Here is a 20385-nt window from a genome sequence, read left to right as displayed (position 1 = left end):
GCAATAATTAAATATGCTTTAGCTATATTATTAAGGGCTAATTTACTTTTTAACCTTTAGCTAGAGGCAATATAAGCTATAGCTTAATTGCATAATATATTACTTGCTTTAAGGAAAAAGAAACGCATTCTAAATACTCTTTTATATGCATAGTTTTCTTATTATTTTTAATGATTTAAACCGGCATAAATTTACTATTTTATAGCTTATTTATTGCCCTATTGAAGTAGTATTTATGCTTATAAATATAAAGCATATATGCTTAAAAAGGAACGCAAAAATAATATAAAGAAATGCTTTATAAAGGGGGAATTAAGGGCTTATATTAAGTATTTAATTAATTATATAGCGTTTAATATCTTTTAAATTTAAATTCCTTTACTTAAGTAAATAATTTTTATAAGGAATGTATAATTTAATAAGGATATGTTTTATAAATTAGTAATAAATAAAGTAAAAAACGGCCTTTTAACTTTTAAAGTAAAATTGCTAAATATTAAGATTATTAATGCTAAGGAGATTTAAGACTGCATTTATATTAAACCCTTAATACCCTATGCAAAAGATAACTTAATTAATTTAAATAATAAATTTAACACCTATTTTATATTAAGAAAGAATAAAACTAATACTTTTAATTAAAATTTAAGGGTAAGGACTTTTAAATTTAAAAGGTAAAGTTTGCTATATACTACTTTTTTAAAAAACTTAGAAAATTAAAAATAAAAACTTTTAATCCTTAAGAAAACCCTAAATATATTAAAATAAGGCTTTTATAAAAGGAAATATACTTTTATTAATAAAGCAAGGGTTAATAAACCTAAACCTTCCTTTTAAGAATTATATATACTTAAAGCTATAAGAAATTAAGAATCCTTTTAATTAATATAAATAAGGAAAATATAAGAATAAATTTAAGGGTTTAAACTTATAAAAAGATCTTTTTAAATATATAATTAAGATAAATGCCCTTAGGAATCTTTTAATTAACCATTATATTTAATAAACGTAATTATGTTTTACCTTAATATAACCTTTTAAAATAACTTTATAATTATTTTTTTACTTAATTAGCTTAAAAGATAAAAATAAAAAATACTTAAGAACTTATATTTTTTAACCTTAAATAATGTAATAATAGCTATTATTTAAGCCTTTAAGATTAAGTTTAAGCCTTACTTATAATAGCGATATTATAAAAATCTCCCTTTAAAATTAATTATATAGAGAAAAGCTTAAAAAAGCTCTTTTTAGGATAAATGGCTTAAGGTAATGCATTAAGAAATGCAAAGCCTTATTAAGCTTAGTATTTAAAGAATTATTAAGTGCTAAAAAACAGAATTAATGCTGCTATCTTTAAAATAAGTATATAAATATAAGCTTAATAAAGATAAAATGATTAAATCTTTTAAGGTATGAATTTATATTTAAGGAAACTTATAACTTTATTTTATTATAAAAAGCATATATGCTATAACCCTAACCATAAAATTATTTTACATAATAATAATAATTACTATACACTTTAATTTAAAAATTTAATAATTTAATATTATAATTATATTCTTAAATGCTAATTAAGAAGGGTTAAATTAAATTTATTATAAACTACTTAATAAATTTAAGGAATTAAGGAAATATAAAGTGCTTTTAAGAGTACTTTATAAACTTAAAAACTCTTTATTTCTTTAATATAAGGATTTTAGCTATATATTATAAAATTTAAGCTTAAAACCCTTATTAAAAAAGCTATGCCTTTTTATTAGCTTAACTTATAAAATAATAATCCTTTTTTATATAAATAATATTTTAATTATATATCTTAAGAATAAATGCAAATCCTTTATAAGAATTAAAAATAGGATTAAGTTTGCATATAAAATAAAAAATTAAGGAAAGGCTTAGTAATTCTTAAATATATAAATTCTTAAAGATTAAGAAAAGCATATTATAATGCTTTTTTATAACTTATATATTGAAAAAATAGTAAATAAATATAACTTATTAAGGAGTAAAAACTTTTTATTATTTATTTTAATGCTTAAAGAAGAGTTTAAGCTTTTTTTTAAATAAGCCTTAAAATAAGAGATTTAAAAGTTCTAGGAAAAAGTTAGTTTTATTCTTTATATAATAATTATAATATGCCTAAATATAGCATTCCCTTGCTTTATATTATTAAGATTCCTTATAAATTTAAGTTTAAGTTATCTTAAGGTAGTAAATTACGTAATTTAATATTTATACGCCATTTAATTTCTTAAATTATAATTTAAAGAAAATTAAAAAGCTTAAGCGCTTTTAATAGCTGGAGATGCTTTATTTACTAATAATAAGGAGGATTAAAGATCTTCCTAAGAGTATATAATAACCCTTTTTAAGGGCCTTATATATTGAAAAGCATGTAAATAAGCAATTATTTTTACTTTAACTATTAAGGCTAAATTATTAGCTTTAAAGCTTATAATTAAAGAAATAATAGCTTTAAAATACTTATTTAAAGATATAACCTTAAATTTAAGCAAACCTTAAATTATTTATTATAATAATTAAATAATAATATACTTAATTATTAATAAGCATAAATAGCTAAAAATAAGGCTTAAATATATAAATATTTAATAAATATAATTAAAATAAGAATTTAAAAGAAGTACCTTTAATATTATATACTTAGAAATTAAGAAAATACCTATAAATAAACTTACTAAAGTTTTATTATATGCTTAGTTTAAATATTTTAAAGCTTTCTTAAATCTTTAAAATATAAGGGAAGTAATAAAAGGAAATTAATTTATTTATTAATTATTTTTATTATTAAGTTTTTATTAAAAATCTTAAAAACTATACTTTTTAAAAATTATAATACAACCTTTATATAAAAACTATTTTGCAATTAAAAACTACCTTTTAATCTTTATAATAATATATTAATTAATTTAAAACCCTCTTTTAATTATTATAATAACCTTTTAACTTTTTTAAAAAACTTTTTTAACTTTTAATTAAATTCTTAATTATAATTTTAAACCAAGATTTAATAATATTTATTCCTTAATATTACCCTTAAAATTAAAATGCTTAATTACAATAATAATGCAATCCTTATACTTTTTTATAATTTTTATATTATTAATAACCTAATTTTAAAGCTTTTAAGCCTTTATATTAACCTTATTATATTATTTTAAAGCAATTATAATTTAAGCTTTAAGGCGCTTTATTATATCTTTATGCCTACTCTTTATAACCTTTATAAGCTATTACTATAAGGTAAAGATCTTTTAAGTATTAAAAGGGATTATGGAAATGCAATTAATGCAAGTAAGATTAAACTCCTTATGCTTATATATATTTAAGGCCTTTTTTTAAACATGCTAAGACTTCTTAAATGCTAAGAAATCGCTAAATTAAGCATAATAAAAATAAAATATAAATAGTAAAAGGGCTATTAAAAGCAGCTTATAAGAATTGCCTTAAGTATAATAATAATAATAATTACCTTTATTATTATAATTTATATAAAAATTATTATTATAATTATATGCAAGACTTTTAATATAGGAAAGATAAGAAATGTAATGCTTATTAATTTTCTTAAGCTCCTTTATATCCTCCTTTTTTTCCTTATACTTTATTTTAGCTTTTTCCTTAAAAAGGAATTTTATCTTAAGCTTTAGGCTATTTATATATACTTAAAGGTTCTTTAAAACTATATTAGGAATTAATATGCGCTTTAAAATTAATTTTTAAATTAATTAAAAAACTTACTTTTAAATATATTATTTAACAGCATTTTAATAAGAGTATTAAAGCTTTTATTATTCTTATTAATAAGCTTTTTATTAATTTAAGCGCGCTTATATTTCTTTTTTTAAACCTTAAGAATATAAAAAAATAAAATAACTTAAGGCTTAAAAGCTTATTTTCTATTATTTTTAGCTATTTTTAATATAATTAAAAAAATGCTTAAAATTAATAAAAGTAAATATTTTTAAATGTAAATTTAATTAAAAAGTTTAAAAAAGAGGTTTAATTATTAATTATAAGCTATGTTATAAGGCTATAAGCGGTTAAAGTTTAAGTAATAAAGTATATATATTATAGGAAAAGTTAAATAATTAACTACTTAGCGAGCTATAGCTAATGTTTTTAAGTGTAAATTAGCTGCTTAAAAAAGTAAGGTAATTAATAAGGTAAAAATCGCCTTTTAACTAAGAGATATATTATATGCATATTCCTAACTCTAGTTTATAACCACTTTTTAAAATGCTTAAATAGCCAAATTTCTTTTATTTCCTTCTTTTAAACTACTCTTAGGAAATAAACGTTTTTACAATCATGCTTTTAAACCCCTTACGACACTTTTAGCCTTCCACAGATTCCTCAAGCAAGAACATATGCAAGTAGACACCACCGCAGAGTAGAATATATAGTCTTGCCTGCCAAAAGAATTCACGCATAGCTTGAGGGATGACCATCCGTTTGAAGCCTAGAAAAATACAATTACTATCACCAAGACCGCTTCGCAATGTCAACTATCCCCAGCGCGTCATGACCCCACACTTCCTTTGTGTTTGGACAGACGTTGCTAGTCATGGATTGGTGGAAAGTCACTTTTGCAAGTGGTAGAAAAATCCGTGAGGTCAATTCTACGGCTAGTCACTACGTGATTGCGGGCCATAACATGGGAATACCGGCTCCTTAGGATCCCGTACGTATGTCGTGGTAGTCCGACACTGACCAGCATCGTTGTCTGTGACAAGGCCAACGTCTTGATCATGGAAGAACTGGAATAGGAGAAAACCACTCACACAATCACCAACTAACTGAGTAGATACGCTTCTTCATCGTTTTGAACTTGCTGAGCTAGATTGCCTCAAAGTGATTCATGCTCTTCATCCGGGTATATCAATCGTCCACGTCTACACCCTCTTGCCCTCGAATAGTTCTTCTCTATCAAAATCAACGAGGAAGACCGCCCAAAAAGCCCAATCGAACAACAGTTAAATTTTCAAGAACGCACGAGATACCAAGCCAGGGCCTGCTGAGCACATCAGAAGCTCGTGAAGTCAGCAGAAGCAAACCGCACAAGGACAGTTACGAAGCGTTACAACTTTCAGCACACCGGAACTACACTCCAAACGGGCCATTTTCTGTAAACATCACCAGTAGCCTCGCCACTGAGATGTCTCAGCCTCATGGCACCCCGACGTGCGGCAATTGTGGAGAGCCACACATGACAAGAGGCTGCGCCGCCCCTCCGAAATTGTAATGGCCGAGCAACTAAGTCCAAGTGACCGACCTGAAGTACGCTCCCCAGCCCCTGGACCTTTTACCTAGGTTGCCGGCTGAGCTTGTTGGGTAAGGAAAGCTGACGTGGCTGGGCGGGTAGGCCGCCTCCTGGCACTTTCGCGAATGGTCTCTGTTGCACGGCCCACTCCTGCAGGAGAGAACAACAGGCTGCATCTATGCTATCAAGGGTTGGTGTTGTGAAGGGTGAATGGACTGCTCTGGTCAGGAAGCTTACAAAAGGATGTGCTTCAGGAGAAACTCCTTGAAGAAGATTTGATAATACTCACAGGGAAATCGAGGTCTCTCTGTCGAGCACCTTACATTGTGAGAACCTCGTGCCGTGGCGTTTTGAGGATGACCAATATCCCTTCATGTGATTTGCCAGTGATACAAATCGAAGGGCAAACAAATAGTCACGAAATATCTCGTGAAGCCCTCGACATATGGAAAGACCAATTGGCCAATTGAATTGTTGCCGTACCCAACTAGGCTTCGAACTAAAGACGGTAATGGGTCCTAAAAAGGCCGGGCAAGCTGACAGTCTCCAGGAATTGATCATCTTGTCTTTTCCCAAGGATCCTTCGGGCCCTCCGTCTCCGGTCTTCTAGCCCTACGGGCAAGTATTCTAAAGTGAAGAGAAAGAAAGGCGCTCCTATCCACTTGCAGCTTACCTAAGAACGATAGGCATTCATTATCGAGCTTTCAAAAAGGTTGGTATTTCGCCCAACGAGTAGTCTGATTGGAAAGTCCATCCGTGTGAGGCTCTGGCCTCAAACAAATACAGAGCGAAATATTGAAAATTATCAACAATGCATACAATCCTCTTGTACGTTGACAGATGCCTGCGGGTAACGAACTCTCGTTGCAACCATTCTGGTGCTGCGGCACCATCTATTAGCAGGCTAGAAAGAGTTAGGAGGATCCCGATAAGCAAGGTTACACCAGAGCACAAGTCAGCACACCATCGCCGTAATTGTCCCTTGGTGCAACACGTCCAACTGTGACCAGCAGCCGTGAACAGTAAAGAGCGATGCCCCAAGGCAGAGCCGGTCCTTCACCGGAATACCCATTCGGGCACACTCCCGGTCGCCGCTTTCACAAGCCAGGCAGGCAGGTAGGCAGCAGGCGGGCCCAAGCTCCACCCTGGAAGTGGAATAAATCCCCTCTGCCTGTTAGAACCGATCTTCAAGGGTTCTCTTTCTGAATATGGGCAAACACGGTGGTGTGTGAAACGACTCGTCACATTAGTCTAGCTGCATATCACAGGTACTGCATGTACAAGCCCGCACACACACATGTGTGCGGCAGGCGGCAGGCTGCTGCTCAGCCTGTTAACGTTAACGTTGACGACGGGATGGCTGGGGGCTGGCTGGGTGGCCGAACCTCTGTGGGCCCCCCATCCACCGGCGTTTGACATTGCTGCAATGCATTTCGTGCATGCAGATACGTGCTGTGCTCCTTCAGACCAGTAACGGAGTCCGGGGAACGGTAGCTCGCCTCGCTAACAACGACAGCGCTGGGGGGAGGGTGTGCGTACATGTGCCCTTGTGGTGCGCTTGTGTGTGCTATGGAATGGTTTCGGTGGGATGGCTCGCATTAGGACAATAATAAGACTTCCACACACGGCGGAAGCTGGGAGCAGGAACCTCGAACACAGTAAGCCATTCCTTGTTTACACCACGTTGGCTTCCAGGTCTTGCAGGCTAGGTGGCTCCTGGTTGGCCGTGCTTGTTGCCGTGAGTCTTGCTAGGCGGCTTGACAGTTCGCCAAGCTGGCCAGTACCTGTATGGCCCGTCGTAAAAGTATGGCACGTCGACGGTCTGCACGCCTAGGTGCCTGCACGGAGGGGCCGTGGAGGGTGCGCCGTCGAGCAATGGAGAACGAACACATATTCAGGGTGCAATGGGGTGCAATAAATATATGCGGCATGGGCATGTAGCGAACCTGACGCTCTGCCAGCGGCAGCAAACTCTCGTACTAGCGGAGCTCTTTCACCTGATGTTGGGGACCCACCAATGTCAACCCGTCGATCATCACAGCAACCCGGCCTGTTCTTCAGGAGGCGAGAACTTCAGAGCACATCAGAATTCGGGAATGACTCGCAAGTTGTGTAAGCTGGCTGGTCTTGTAGGTTCCTGATGTGAAAACCTTGATGCACTGGCCGCATTCAACTCTGACTCGAAGGCGGAACAGAACTTGGCTAGTCCTGCCGAAATGTTCTCGAAGCTTAGATAAACTTGGTGGCCGTGGCTTACTCCTTGCTTGCGTGCCTGAGAGTGTCCGCGCTCAACTGGAATCTCTAAGGGTGGCTGTCTCAATACGCTTGGTGGACTTGGGGGCGCTTCAATAAAATACAAGAAGATTAGGAGTGATTATGGCGTCTGAGGGATGCTGTTGCAATATTCACTGAAGGATGCTGGCACGGGGGACTTTAACCCTCCGACGGTCGATTCTGGCCGTTTTGGTGTCAAGGATGGGGTTGGACCTGATGCTGGTTGACTGCGGATCGGTGCAGAAGACCAGCAGGAACCACAAAAGCAACTGAGACATTGAAACACCCACTTCTGCAGGACCCCAGGGGCACCCGTGCCGGTGAGGCGAGGTGGGCCTCGACCTGGAAAGAAGTAGAGACAGTTGTCTTAAGAATCTAGGGCAGCTCAGGCCAATAGCGCGAGAGACGTCCCGGGATCCCATCAGGTGGTCAGGCCCACAGTAGGTATGACGACAGGAAGCAACAACACTTGAGGCCAAACTTGTAGGTGATGCTGGACGCTGGCCGTGCTCGCTCGTGGATCAGGCCTCTGCTGATATGATGAGAGAGCACACTCTCCATCGGGCATGCTTGCTTCTTGGGCGGTCAGCTAGGGAGAGTCATGATGTGCCCGTTGTTATCATAGATGATTAGACCGTTGACGCTTGGCAGAGCTACTGGAAAGATGCGCGGCGCCTAAATGCCGGATCGCCGTGGTGGTGGTGTACTATGCAGTACAAAGCGGTAATGCTAGTGCTCTGTGTCATCGAAAGGGATCTGCAGATGTTGTGGGTTGTCAGGTTGTACTGCAGCCTGCCTAGTCTGCTACCAACAAGCATGTAGACATTGAATAAGCGATCCACGACACTAGGCATCCGTTGAAGCGATGCTTGCTTGATAGGCACCTCGGCACCTCTGTGGACACGACGGGGTCTGCTGCTCGCGCTGGCAGCTAGCTGCTGGCTGCATGAGAGAGGCGCGACAACATCAACAGCCCAGCCCGGCCAGACATGGCAGGGACGGCAGTCTCCTTGACAGTCGATCCTGGGGCCGGCGTTGCGGTGAAGACAGCTTCGCTTCGTATACGGCGGCTCCCGGTCTGGCACAGTTGACTGAGCCGGTGCGCCCGACATCAGAAAACCGGGGGTTGAGGTGATACGGGTGGTGGAAGCTGGACACAACAGGTGCGATCTCGCTACCCCAGGTGCTGCCAGTGACTGCGGTGGCCGTGTCACCGGGCGCAGGACATGGTGCTCTGGCCTGGTAGGAGGACAGCCCGCGGAGTGCAGCAACGCTGTGTCCCCCTGTACAGCACTGTGGCATATGACAAGGCTTCGGAGGATTCATGGGCGAGGACATCAAGGTGACTGAGGTTGCATGGGAGCCAAGGGGAGGAAGAGCTCCGTTATCGCTGCAACCGTGTTGCGCCTGTTGCTTTGCTGGGCATCCAGGGTCCCGGGCTGTAGTGTGGGGCTACCGTTTGCCTGGTTGCCCCCAGATCACCCAAGGCGTGACGGAATCAGCCCAGCCGGCCTCATTACATCCAAGTTCTAGCGTGGTGAGCGTCGGCCGTGGGCCGAAAGCATAATAGAACAACCGTGGGATTAATGGGAATGACTTTGAACAATGGATGTGTAGCCTCGACCGGAAGAATGGCACAGTACAGTCAGTTGGTCGAGCGGAGGAGGAGAGGCCAGGCCCACCGTCTGGAACAGCCAGGAGCAGACCCTTGGGCAGAAGCCGTCAAGGTTTGAGAGCATTAATGAAATGAATGGTGTGTGAGAAACACTCGAGTCGAAACCGAGCTGAGAGGGCTGATACTGGTGCTTGTTGATGAACAAGCTCGAGAGTTGTCGGCCGGCAGTGGCACTGTGTGTTGCTGTTGCTACAGTGGTTGCAGGACGCGCCAGCTTATCGTGACATGCAGGGTGGGGGAGCTGGCTTATCGGCCCCAGCTGCCCAGCCGATGACTCCCCCCGTCCGTCGTGGGCCCCTGCAACTTGGAGGCTCCTCGATCTGGACTGGTCCGCCTGCCCGCCTGTCTGTCTGTCTAGCCGTCTGGACTGTTTGAACTGTCTGACTGTCTGACTTTCTGGAGGAGGCATCCTCTGATCAGGCCAAGTTAGGCCGGGTCGCCTGAGACCAGGCGGCTTAGCGCCCGTCTCATGTTTGATCAGCCAACAGAACCACATGTGTCTGTTATCTCCATCTCCTTGACTGCAACAGCACAGATTATCACTCTGCCCGTAGTCTACTGCCAACGGTACTTCTGAACTCTACAAGGGGAGGCACGGGAGCAAAGGTGCAGCAGAGACCCCCCTCCCCCCTGCCCACGCCCCCCTGCCCACTTGCGCCCACCCCCCGGCCAGTGCCAAACCAGGGAGTCAGTCACCTCTGCGCAGGTGGATGCAAGGATGGCATTGGCCACCGTCTCCCATCGTTCGCATCACGAGGTTCCGGGTCACCTTCACCTGCCTCGCTCACCCGCCGCAGAGCTCAGCGCGGTTGTTTCTAATGAGTCCTGGGGCGGGATGGGGCATCTATCTAAGCTTCTTCAGGTGCTGTTGCGCCGCTGGGCTAATTTCTGATTAATGCCTTGATTAGATAGATTATCATGCCCTCAAACTAGATCTGGGCAAACACCTGGTACCCTCACCCGAGGCTATTGTGTGCTGTGTACTGCGCGTGTAGATAGATAGATGTATGACTCCTCAAGGCACGCCTTTCCAGCCCAGCCAGCACAGTACATACTTAGACCTATAGTATTCCATTTGTGCGACCTAGTCTACCTACGACATCCTCAGGACTCACTCCCTAACAGTTCCACCCACCCATCATCCATCAATCAGTCATTCCGCCAGCCAGCCGGTCGGTCAGTTGATCAATCGAGCCTCTCCCGTCTAGCTCCCTCCTGCTTCTTCTCCTCAACCCGCCGCGATTCTTCCTCCCATCAACTCACCAGCTGCACGTCCTTCACTGCTGGCCGCCCAGCGTGTCATCTGTTTCGCATCATTCCTCCAGGGCAATCGCCTCTCTCTCTCTGAGTCATTCGTTTGTATTCGGAGATCTGCCTAGCACCAAACGTCTGTTTCCCAATTGATTTGCAGGTAGGATGTGCCATCTCTGCGCCATGTCGCGACATCCTGACGTCTTCCCCCAGCACTGTTCCGTTTATTGCCGTCCACACCGTCGCTAACTGTAGACCCCCCTCCCACCTCTGCAGGCCTACAGACAGTCACAGGACGCTGTCACAGCTTCGACCGGATTCCCTTTGTCGAGGCCCCGTTTTCGACTCTCAACTCCCGCCACTTGATCCCCACGCTCTCGTCTCGACCGGCTGTGTCTCGAGGACACAAAAGACAGACCGCGTGCCTTGGCAATCGCCTTCACCGTCTCGCGCGCCTACCAGCCTGGCCAGCCTACCCAGGCTGCCTTATCCGGCAAGGCCCTGACGCTTCAGCCCAAGGGCCCCTAGGCCCCCTGTCTGCTAGTCTGCACCTCTCAACTCCACATAGGACTTAGGTACCTGCTGTTGTCTCGCTGCACGCACGTCCTGCCCTGCCCTGCGCCAACAAGACAGCTCCACCTCACCCCCAGTGCGTGCCCACCCCCATCGCCTCTCCGTCGGAAGCATTGCATTGCATCGCATCGAATCGGATCCTTGCCTGCCGCCGTCGCTCTACCCATCGACCTCGCAGCAGCATCATCCAAACGCTCTGCTTTGCCTCGCCTTGCCTTGCCCTGCCTCGCCTTTCCTTTCTCTTTTCTTTTTCGTCTTTTTCTCATCCATCCTTTTTCTTCGAACTAACGCCCGTCTTGGGTCTTCTTCCCAGACAGGAACCAGCACTTCCTATCCACACCTATACCACCAACACACACCCTGCATGTGTACATGACGACAACCACAGCTACCCTCGAGTCCCTACCCCTTTAGGCCCACGGGCTACCCAACACAGCTGTCTTCCTGTCTCGTCAACTTTCCAGGAAGATATGGCTTCTCAACCCTCCGCTTCTGGGCGCTCGCGGCCCCAATCCGATGCCATGAGCCAGTGGACCGTCGGTTCCAAGATCGGGAAGGGCAGCTTCGCCTCTGTCTACGTTGGTACCCGCAAGGTCAGCGCCTCGCGTCTGTTGTCGCTTGCGTCCCTGTCCGTCCGTCGGGAGTGGCAGCGCTTCTTGTTTTGGTCGTAGCTGGGTTCTGGGTCACTGTCTTGCCCTTCGCGCGGTCCCCATCGCTCGCCGAGGCTGTAGGGCGATCCGAGACTGACTTTCTGTGTTCCTCTTAGAGTTCCGGCGCCGCTGTCGCTATCAAATCCGTCGAACTGGGGAAGCTCAAGGGCAAGGTGAAGGATAACCTCTATTCCGAGATCAAAATTCTCGAGAAACTGCGTCATCCTCATATCGTTGCCCTCCACGAATGCGTCGAAACGCCAACCCACATCAACCTGATGATGGAATACTGCCTTCTCGGCGATCTGTCGCTTTTCATCAAGAAGAGGGATATGCTCTCGACAAATCCGGCTACCCACGATATGGCGCGGAAATATCCGAACACACCCAACGCTGGCCTGAACGAGGTCATTATCCGTCATTTCCTCAAGCAACTGTCGAGTGCACTCGAGTTCCTGAGGAGGCTGAACCTGATCCATCGCGACGTGAAACCTCAGAACCTGCTCCTACTCCCCTCCATCGACTTCCGAGAGAACAACAGGGAAGTGCCACAGATCCTCAGTGCAAGCCAGGACAGCCTCATCCCTGCAGTTGGGCTGCGTTCTCTGCCCATGCTGAAGCTCGCCGACTTCGGGTTCGCCCGCGTGTTACCCTCCACATCGCTCGCCGAAACGCTCTGCGGTTCACCGCTCTACATGGCTCCCGAGATTTTGCGTTACGAACGTTACGGTCCCAGCGCTGATCTATGGTCCGTCGGGACGGTTCTATATGAGATGGCGGCGGGCCGGCCACCCTTCCGTGCAAGCAACCATGTCGAGCTACTACGCAAGATAGAGGCTTCAAACGACTCGATCAAATTTCCAAGGGAAAGTAATCTTTCATCCGATTTGAAGCTTCTGATTCGCGCTCTCCTCAAGAGGAGTCCCGATGAGCGCATCACCTTTGAAAACTTCTTCGCACATCCTGTCGTCGTAGGTCAAATACCGGGGCTTGTCGAGGATGACATACCAAAGCCAGCCGAGCCGAAAAGGCCGCAAGGTGCCAGATCTGCTGTCAAGTCCGATGAGCCTGTCGCATCTCCTCGACGGCTGTCATTACGGCGGCCTGGCACAGATCAAGACCAAGGGAGGGCCGAAGCCGTTTCGTCTCCCATCGAAAAGCCGTACAGACGTTCACCACTCGGCACGCCCACCGAGGCTGAAGACAAATTCGGTCCTGCTTCTCCTCGACTTGGCTACTCACCCCGCCAGGAGACTGGAGAGGGTCTTGGCATACGGCGACCCCAACCTGTGCCGTCATCTTCAGCTCCAACAAGGCCGGCCGTCTACGAAGCACGTCGCCGGGCCCTATCTAACGCATCGGCAACAAAACTCGCCCGTGATGCCCCGCCTGCAGGAGGTGCGAGGGAACTTCCGCGAAGTCGAGGAAAGGGCCCATCGGACGAGCAAGAGAAGGCGCGGCAGGAGATTGCGTTCGAGCGTGATTATGTGCTCGTTGACAAGAATCAGGTCGCAGTAAATGCCCTAGCCGATGAACTGGCCGCCAACGGACGTATGGTGCATGCACAGGGCTCGTCACCCAAGGCGGGACAGATGGTGCGGCGGACGACAACGCAGGGTGCCCCAGACTCCACGACCGGTGCGGTGGCGCCATCGCCATCTCGAGCAATGCAAATCGCCCAGGGAAGGCAGCGGCCAAATACCCATGAGCGGCAGTCTTCTCTTAGTGCGAGCCCCGGCTCTACCACGTCTTTTATATCCAAGGCCATACAAGACGCCAGTCTGCGACTCCTTGGTATCAAATACCCACCGGGACTTGGCAAAGGCGCCTCCCCGCCTCAACTGTATAGTGCGTTCCCTGCCTATCCCACGCCGTCAGCTCCCGTAGGCTTGATTGGTGATGGGAAGCAAAGTACACCTTACGATGAGGACTCGAGGGTCGCTCAGTGCATCGAGGACTATGCCACACGGAGTGATGTTGTCTACGGCTTTGCTGAGGTGAAATACAAGCAGCTTGTGCCCCTTACGCCGTCGACGAACCATGGTCTTGGTGGTTTGCCAGCGGACCAGGCCTCTTCCGACGATGATGACGGGCTTACTGTCGATGCAGTAGTCGCACTTTCAGAGGAAGCCCTGGTGCTGTACGTCAAGGCTCTGTCTCTCCTTGCCAAGTCAATGGACATCGCCAGCCTGTGGTGGTCAAGGAGGACACGAGCGGAATCGTCAAGTGGGCCAGCATCCGCTCGAGATCCCAGCAACATCCAAGTCGTGATTACCAGAATCAATTCGGCTGTGCAGTGGGTCCGGTCGCGATTCAACGAAGTATTGGAGAAAGCCGAGATCGTGCGATTGAAGCTCATCGATGCGCAGAAAGCATTGCCAGAAGACCACCCCGGCCACCCCAGCAATCATCCAGTGGACCCCGCGTCAACGAGCGGATCAGCAGTCGACGGGGTGGTCATCACGCCTGGGATAAGCGCTGAGAAACTCATGTACGACCGTGCCGTCGAGATGAGCCGCAAGGCAGCGATTGACGAAATTTCCAACGAGGACCTTGCTGGCTGCGAGATATCCTATGTCACAGCGGTACGTATGCTAGAGGCCGTGATAGACAACGACGAAGACCTTCCTAAGAGGCGGATCTCTGGGCCTACTAAGGAGGAGCGTGCGTCGAAGGAGGAGCTTGCCTCGGACATCAACACGGATGACCAGCAAGCCGTCCAAAAACGTAAGTGTTGTTGTCGAGCCTACCGCTACGCACCCGCTGACAGAGACACAGTGATCACCATGATCACAGGCCGGCTTAGTTCTGTGCGTAAGAAGATGCGGATGATTGCGAGTGCAACAAAGCTCCAGCAACAGCAGCAGCAGCAAGATCTCGTCCGACGTCGCAGTGGTGATGTGACACCTAGGAGCGTGCCTTCCCACGCCTCATAAGACAAACAGCTACAGGACTTACGACTGACGAAACTGCATCGACGCATACCATGAGACCCCTTCCTGGCCCGTCATCGGCCTGCCGCATTGCTATTTGGTCTCGGAGTTCATCGGTTGAACACGCGATTGGCCTCTTTACTTGGCCTATTTTCTTTCGAAGTCACCTTCCCGAATGGTGCCACGCAATATGCTGCGCTTCGATGTTATGTTTGATTGTAATTATTTTATCTTATTCAGTACGGGGTTTTTCCTTTGTCAGCACAGTGTACTTCAGGAGTCCTCGGCGTGGGATCGGTAGGTTGGGCATCTGGACTTTTCAAGCAGTAGAGAAGCTTGTTCCTCATCTTTTTCCCTGGTCACAAGACCAAATTTTCGTTCTATGGTCATTCTCGAGATTGGAATAGGGGGCACAGGGTTGCGTTGCAAGGATCTTTTCTGCGGGACGGGGACGGACAAGGGAATCAAGGGCATACGGAACCGTTGGATTCACCGCGGGACAGCAGACCAGAGATTGAGATCGATCGGGTGCCAGCCTGGTGACGCAACCAAAGGGTGTTGGCCTTCGCGCCCATCGTTAAGGCACAGTCCTCCCAAGGTGTGTGTTAAATTAGACTGTCTACCCACAGGGTTACCACGTTTGGCTGGCGTGATGGGAAGGGACTCTTGACGCCGCTCCTGGATAGCATTATTTGCCCAAGCGATTGGGTCAGGTATGCCCGAGAAGCTCGGCATATGAGCATCAAATACATCGTCACTAAGACGACCATCATGATCACGCTCTCTGGGCGCTTTCTTCCTGGCTTGGAAGTGACAGCTTTGAGGCTGCACACATGTTTGCCGTGACTGCCCTCAGGCACTGGTAGTAACTCACAAGTCCTTAACTGTGGTGCCCGGAGACTTTCTGATTTGATTTCCAGGCGAGCCCCAGTACGAGGCTCAGTCATCGTTAATCATACACCCTTCGAGAAGGCTTGGCCTCCCATCGCCTTGTCGAACTCGGAGTACTTGGTCAAGCCACAGACTTCGAAACATTCCCTGACGCCACCTAGCAGCTCCCCCTTCTCGTTCCTCCTCTCCTTGTTCATGCCCAACTCTTTGAGCTCCTTCGCAGCCTCCCTGTACGCCAGCAGCGCGGCGGTCATTGAGAAAACAGGCCATATCACGATCCTGTACCCCATCCTCCTCGCCTCCTCGCTGTCCACCAGGGGGGTTACACCGCCCACGACCATATTCAGGAAACAAGGCGTCGGCGCCATAGCCTTTACGCACTCGACCATGTGTTCCTTGCTGGTCATGCCCTCCAGGAACGCGACGTCCGCCCCAGCCTCGACGGCCGCCTTCAGCCGCGCGATGGCCTCGTCGAACCCGAGCGACTGCAGCGCGTCGGTGCGCGCGATGATGACGATGTCCTCGCCGAGAGCTTCGCGCGCCGCCGCCGCGGCCCTGATCCGCGCCACGTACTCGGGCACCCCCGCGAGCTCCTTGCCCAGGAGGTGGCCGCACCGCTTCGCCGCGACCTGGTCCTCGATGTGCAGCGCCGCCACCCCCGCCGCGGCGTACTTCTCGACCGTGCGGGCGACCATCAGGGGCCCGCCGAAGCCCGTGTCCGCGTCGGCGATGACGGGGACGGAGCGGTCCAGGCTGGCGACCATGCCTGCGTTGCGGGCCATGTCGTCTAGGGTTGTCATGCCTAGGTCGGGCATGCCTAGGACGCTCATTGCTGTGCCTGCGCCGGTCTGACCAGGTAAGGGGGCTCAGTCAGTCTCGCAGGTCTGGTGTGCGGGATCTGAGGTCCGAAGGGGCTCACCATGTAGAGGTTCTTGAAGCCCTCATCGAGGCACACGCGCGCCGACAGGCCATCTTGCACCCCCGGGCAGACGATGATGCTGTCTTTGTCTGCGAGCTGTGCTCGGAGCTTGGCTGCTGCTCTGTTGACCATTTTTGGAAGGCTCGGTGAAGTTCTTGAATGCTGATAATGGTAACTGAGAGCAATGAGCTGGAATTGGTCAACACATGAACTGTTTGTGAGTTGCTGCTCTTATTTCATAAAGATGTCTGTCAAGGCGTGGCAAACACAGGCCTACGTATGTAAAGATATCCACACAAGTCTTGTACGTAATTCTGAGGTCAGGATCAACCGCAAATTGATCGACCACGATGGACAAAGATGAAGCCAGAATCACTCGACAGCGTTTAGTACGCCAGAAGGACGAGACACATTTAACTCGGGTGCAGCAGACGCTCCCATTTTAACTGGGAAAGCTTCAACGTCGCGGCTAGTTTATGAACCTCAGCTCCCAAGTGAGCCAGGCGGCGAGGAAGACTAGACTGGCCCCAAAGAGACTACGCGCGAGTGCCGAGGTCGGCACATCTCTCCCCAAAAGCCACCCCGTTGATATCTCGACAAGGATGAACCTGATCGACGTCCACTGACAAGCCTCCCGAGCCGCAACCGGGTGTCTCGGGGGCTCCACGCGGCGGCCGCCCCGCAAAAGGGTGCCCCATGCCGATGCGGACCCAAGCAGAGCGATGGGCTCCTACGTCCGTCTTATTGCCGTGCTCTCGTGGGTTCCTCTGGCCCTAGCGGGAGGACTGATGCACCGGAATTCCTTACTTGATGTTATCTCATGGGGTGTGCTCTCCATACTCGGACGATCGGGATTGCTGCGACTTTGTAATCGGCATGTCTACTTTCGTTCGCCATGCGAAGGAACGTATCTTCGGTGTTGTCATGTATAGACGGCCGTGTGCAAGTTGGATGAATGTGGAAGCTCCGTTCTTGCCTGGTAATCGGACTCGTGCTGAATCCAGTAGGCTGCTATTCCCTGAGTCTCACTTTACATGCTCATTACAGCTTTGTAAAGGAGTGAAAATATGTGGTCTTGGGATAAGAACTGTACTGACGAATAGCCCGAGCTTTGCAAACGCAGAGAGAGAGGAGCCGGGCTAGAATTGTTTCTTACATGTCTTGATAATTTCGGATTCTTCAATGCTACTATGAAGATGTCCTGAACTGTTTGAATGCTTTCCAAAAGTCCCAGGGATTCATTCCTCCACGAACAATAGTAATCTTCGTCGGGGCTTTAACCGATCTGTCTTCTTGACCTTACACTCACAGTAACATTCGGATCTTATTATTCCTTGTGTAATGATTCGATACTCAGCCTGAGGTTGCCAAAGTCACAGCTCACCTGCCGATTCCTGCCGGTACCGTTCTAGACAGGTGGTCTCGAGGGTCCCAAAGTCCCAGATGTGTACAGACATTGGAGGCCTAGCGGACAGCTTGTTGGCCTTGGGATATGCCTCCAGCGGGCTGGCGGGCATGCATTCTTAATTGACTGATTTAGAATCCAATGGACAGTCAGTGAATGTTCTCATATATCTGGCACCAAAGGCAATATGTTCTAGCTGAGGTCAAGAGACAAAATACTACTAGTACTGTCAACGATGAGCCCAGGTATTTCCTGCGCCAAAAAAGGTTTTAAACGGGATGAAAGCAGTGGACCAGGTAGGTTGGCAGTCTTTCCCAGGCTTCAGAGAGTAGCAACTAACTTTCCCACCAAGTTTCTGACAAGTGTGACTCCGACGGTCTATTTAATTTTACTTGTTGAGGTGAACCCAAGGAGCTCTCTCGAGCCGCGATTGGCCCCAGGCCGCTGTGAATGCAAAACCGAAGCGCTGTTCCTAAATAATAAAATCTTTCAAACACCACAAGTGACGAGGATGCTATAGTAGTAACGTATTTTAGGAGCAGCTCTGTCCCTCTATAAATCACTCGCAGCACTGGGAGTGGGATGGGTAGGCTGGGGCTCGAGCAACCTCTTCGTCGCATATTCCATCTCTCACACATGTTAGATCATGACCCAATCAGACCAGCTGGATCGGGAATTGCTGCACAGTTTCTCCCTGCCAGACTAAGCAGCAATGAGAAAAGAAGTAGGATGATGCAAAATTGCAAAAAGTGATTTCGGCCGGGATCGAACCGGCGACCTTGACGGACCGCTACGAACAAGTCGCAGGAGTTTTAATCCACACAATGTGAACGTCACGTGATAACCACTACACCACGAAACCAATTATTACTATATTGTCAAGAAAAATGTTATATAAAGGCCAGACTACACTGACAGGTTCTGTCGTGCAACAGTACGTTCTGTTTTGAGTATACACTTCCAGAAGTTGACCAGATCCTGTCCCTCTGAAGGTAGCTGTGCTGTGAATTTAAGGCGTTCGACGTGAAGAACGCAGTTGCGGGGTAACAGCTTTGCTTCTAATGTAAATGTTTTCTACTCTACCTATCTCTATACCTATGTAAATACCCCCTGGGTGAGAACACACCCCAGTGTGGAACAGGTGCAGGCGCTGAGTTCTAATCAGGGAGGGGAGAATGTGTAAATGGGAGAATCACTGGGGTCCACGTTCCTCAGTTAAAACCTGCCCACAACTCCCCTCTCGTAGTTTTGTACGAAAAGAAAGACAATAAAAACATTGGGCACATAAACTCATGCAAGCTCGGCTAGGAAAGAGCACCACCATCACTACACACACATACACCAAAGTAGTTGACTTGGTTTATCCTCCTGCTTCCAACGAAACTTGGAACAGCCAGGCCGAGTTTAAAAGTACAGATACTCGGGAGGCACGGTAGGGAAGGCATCTACGCCATCCTGGATGGCCACGGACATGCCACCGTCGAAGTGCGAGATGTGACAATGCAGGAGCCACGCGCCCGGGTCGTTGCTGTAGTACCTGACCGCCAGCCAGGCCGATTGGTTGGTCGTGGCGGCCGTGGCGAACGTGTCCCTCCTGGGAGGTGTGGCGAAGTTGAAGCTCCCCGGCACGGCCTGCATCGCCTCGGCCACGGTCGCCCATGGGAAGGGCCCGGTGCCCTGCCCGATCAGATACATCTTGCCCCCGTGCTTGTGCATTGGGTGCTGTGGCTGGGGCCACGTCGCGGTGACGAATACGAGGTCGACCCAGGTGTTGTTCAGCGTGGAGATGGTGACGTTGTTGCTGATGAAAGGCTGTGGGTTGAAAAGAACAGGCGTGTCCATCTGGTGTGTCAGGGGATAAATTGTGTTGTTCAGAGCCCAGAGGTACGTCTGTCCAGCCACGATCATGCTGAGAACGAAAGTCTGCTGGGCGGTTTGGGGAATCGTTACAGCCGGGAACGCTCGCATCTGTCTCTGCGAGAAGACCCTGACATTCGCTGTGACATTGGCTCCGTTGTCGTTGATGTATTGTATGGATGGCGTGTTTGGGGCTGGCTGGCCGGCCTCGTGGTAGGAAAGAGTGGCGTAGTTGCCGAGGGATTGCGACGCCCCGATGGAGGACACCCTGATGTTGAAGTTGCCCAAATCTTGCAGCCTGATCAGAACGGAAAATCGCGCCCCGTTCTGGATCGGGATGGACTCCACGGGTATCGGCTCGACAAACGAGCCGTCGACGGCGTAAATCCACATTGGGTGGCTGTCGATTGAGAATTGAATGGCCAGCACGCCAAATGTAGCAATGAGATCCAGCGCCAGCCACTGCTCGCCATCTCCGGATTTGACCACATCGATGACCTCCCGAGAACCTGTTGTAGGAATACAGACATCGTACACATCGCTTGGTAAGGCTGAGTAGTCTTTCACTACTCGGGGTGCCAGGAGAGCGATAGCTCTCGCAGGAAGACATCTATAACACGTGTGTCAGATCACTGATTGATGCAGAGCACATTTCCAATGGGGAGGG

The 20385-nt window shown here is 47.0% G+C and overlaps 3 protein-coding genes and 1 non-coding gene across 4 annotated transcripts; 1 reads left to right on the top strand and 3 right to left on the bottom strand.

The window, feature by feature from the left end:
• Positions 1-11533: 11533 nt before the first annotated feature.
• INS49_006974 (uncharacterized protein) lies at positions 11534-14649 on the top strand (the record flags this gene model as incomplete). The annotated part of the gene is made up of 3 exons (XM_043167739.1): positions 11534-11656; positions 11830-14440; positions 14492-14649. The coding sequence occupies 3 exons, from the start codon at positions 11534-11536 to the stop codon at positions 14647-14649; spliced, it is 2892 nt and encodes a 963-aa protein (XP_043028883.1).
• A 950-nt stretch (positions 14650-15599) lies between these two features.
• Positions 15600-16588, bottom strand: INS49_006973 (uncharacterized protein; the record flags this gene model as incomplete). The annotated part of the gene is made up of 2 exons (XM_043167738.1): positions 15600-16385; positions 16457-16588. The coding sequence occupies 2 exons, from the start codon at positions 16586-16588 to the stop codon at positions 15600-15602; spliced, it is 918 nt and encodes a 305-aa protein (XP_043028882.1).
• Positions 16589-18611: 2023 nt separating this feature from the next.
• INS49_006972 lies at positions 18612-18723 on the bottom strand. Its single transcript has one exon. It is a non-coding gene; the product is annotated as a tRNA-Val (tRNA).
• A 542-nt stretch (positions 18724-19265) lies between these two features.
• INS49_006971 (uncharacterized protein) lies at positions 19266-20111 on the bottom strand (the record flags this gene model as incomplete). The annotated part of the gene is made up of 1 exon (XM_043167737.1): positions 19266-20111. The coding sequence occupies one exon, from the start codon at positions 20109-20111 to the stop codon at positions 19266-19268; it is 846 nt and encodes a 281-aa protein (XP_043028881.1).
• Positions 20112-20385: the final 274 nt, after the last annotated feature.

Source organism: Diaporthe citri, assembly GCF_014595645.1.
Source record: "Diaporthe citri strain NFHF-8-4 chromosome Unknown scaffold_2, whole genome shotgun sequence".
Classification (NCBI taxonomy): domain Eukaryota; kingdom Fungi; phylum Ascomycota; class Sordariomycetes; order Diaporthales; family Diaporthaceae; genus Diaporthe; species Diaporthe citri.
This window is presented reverse-complemented; position numbering and strand designations above follow the sequence as displayed.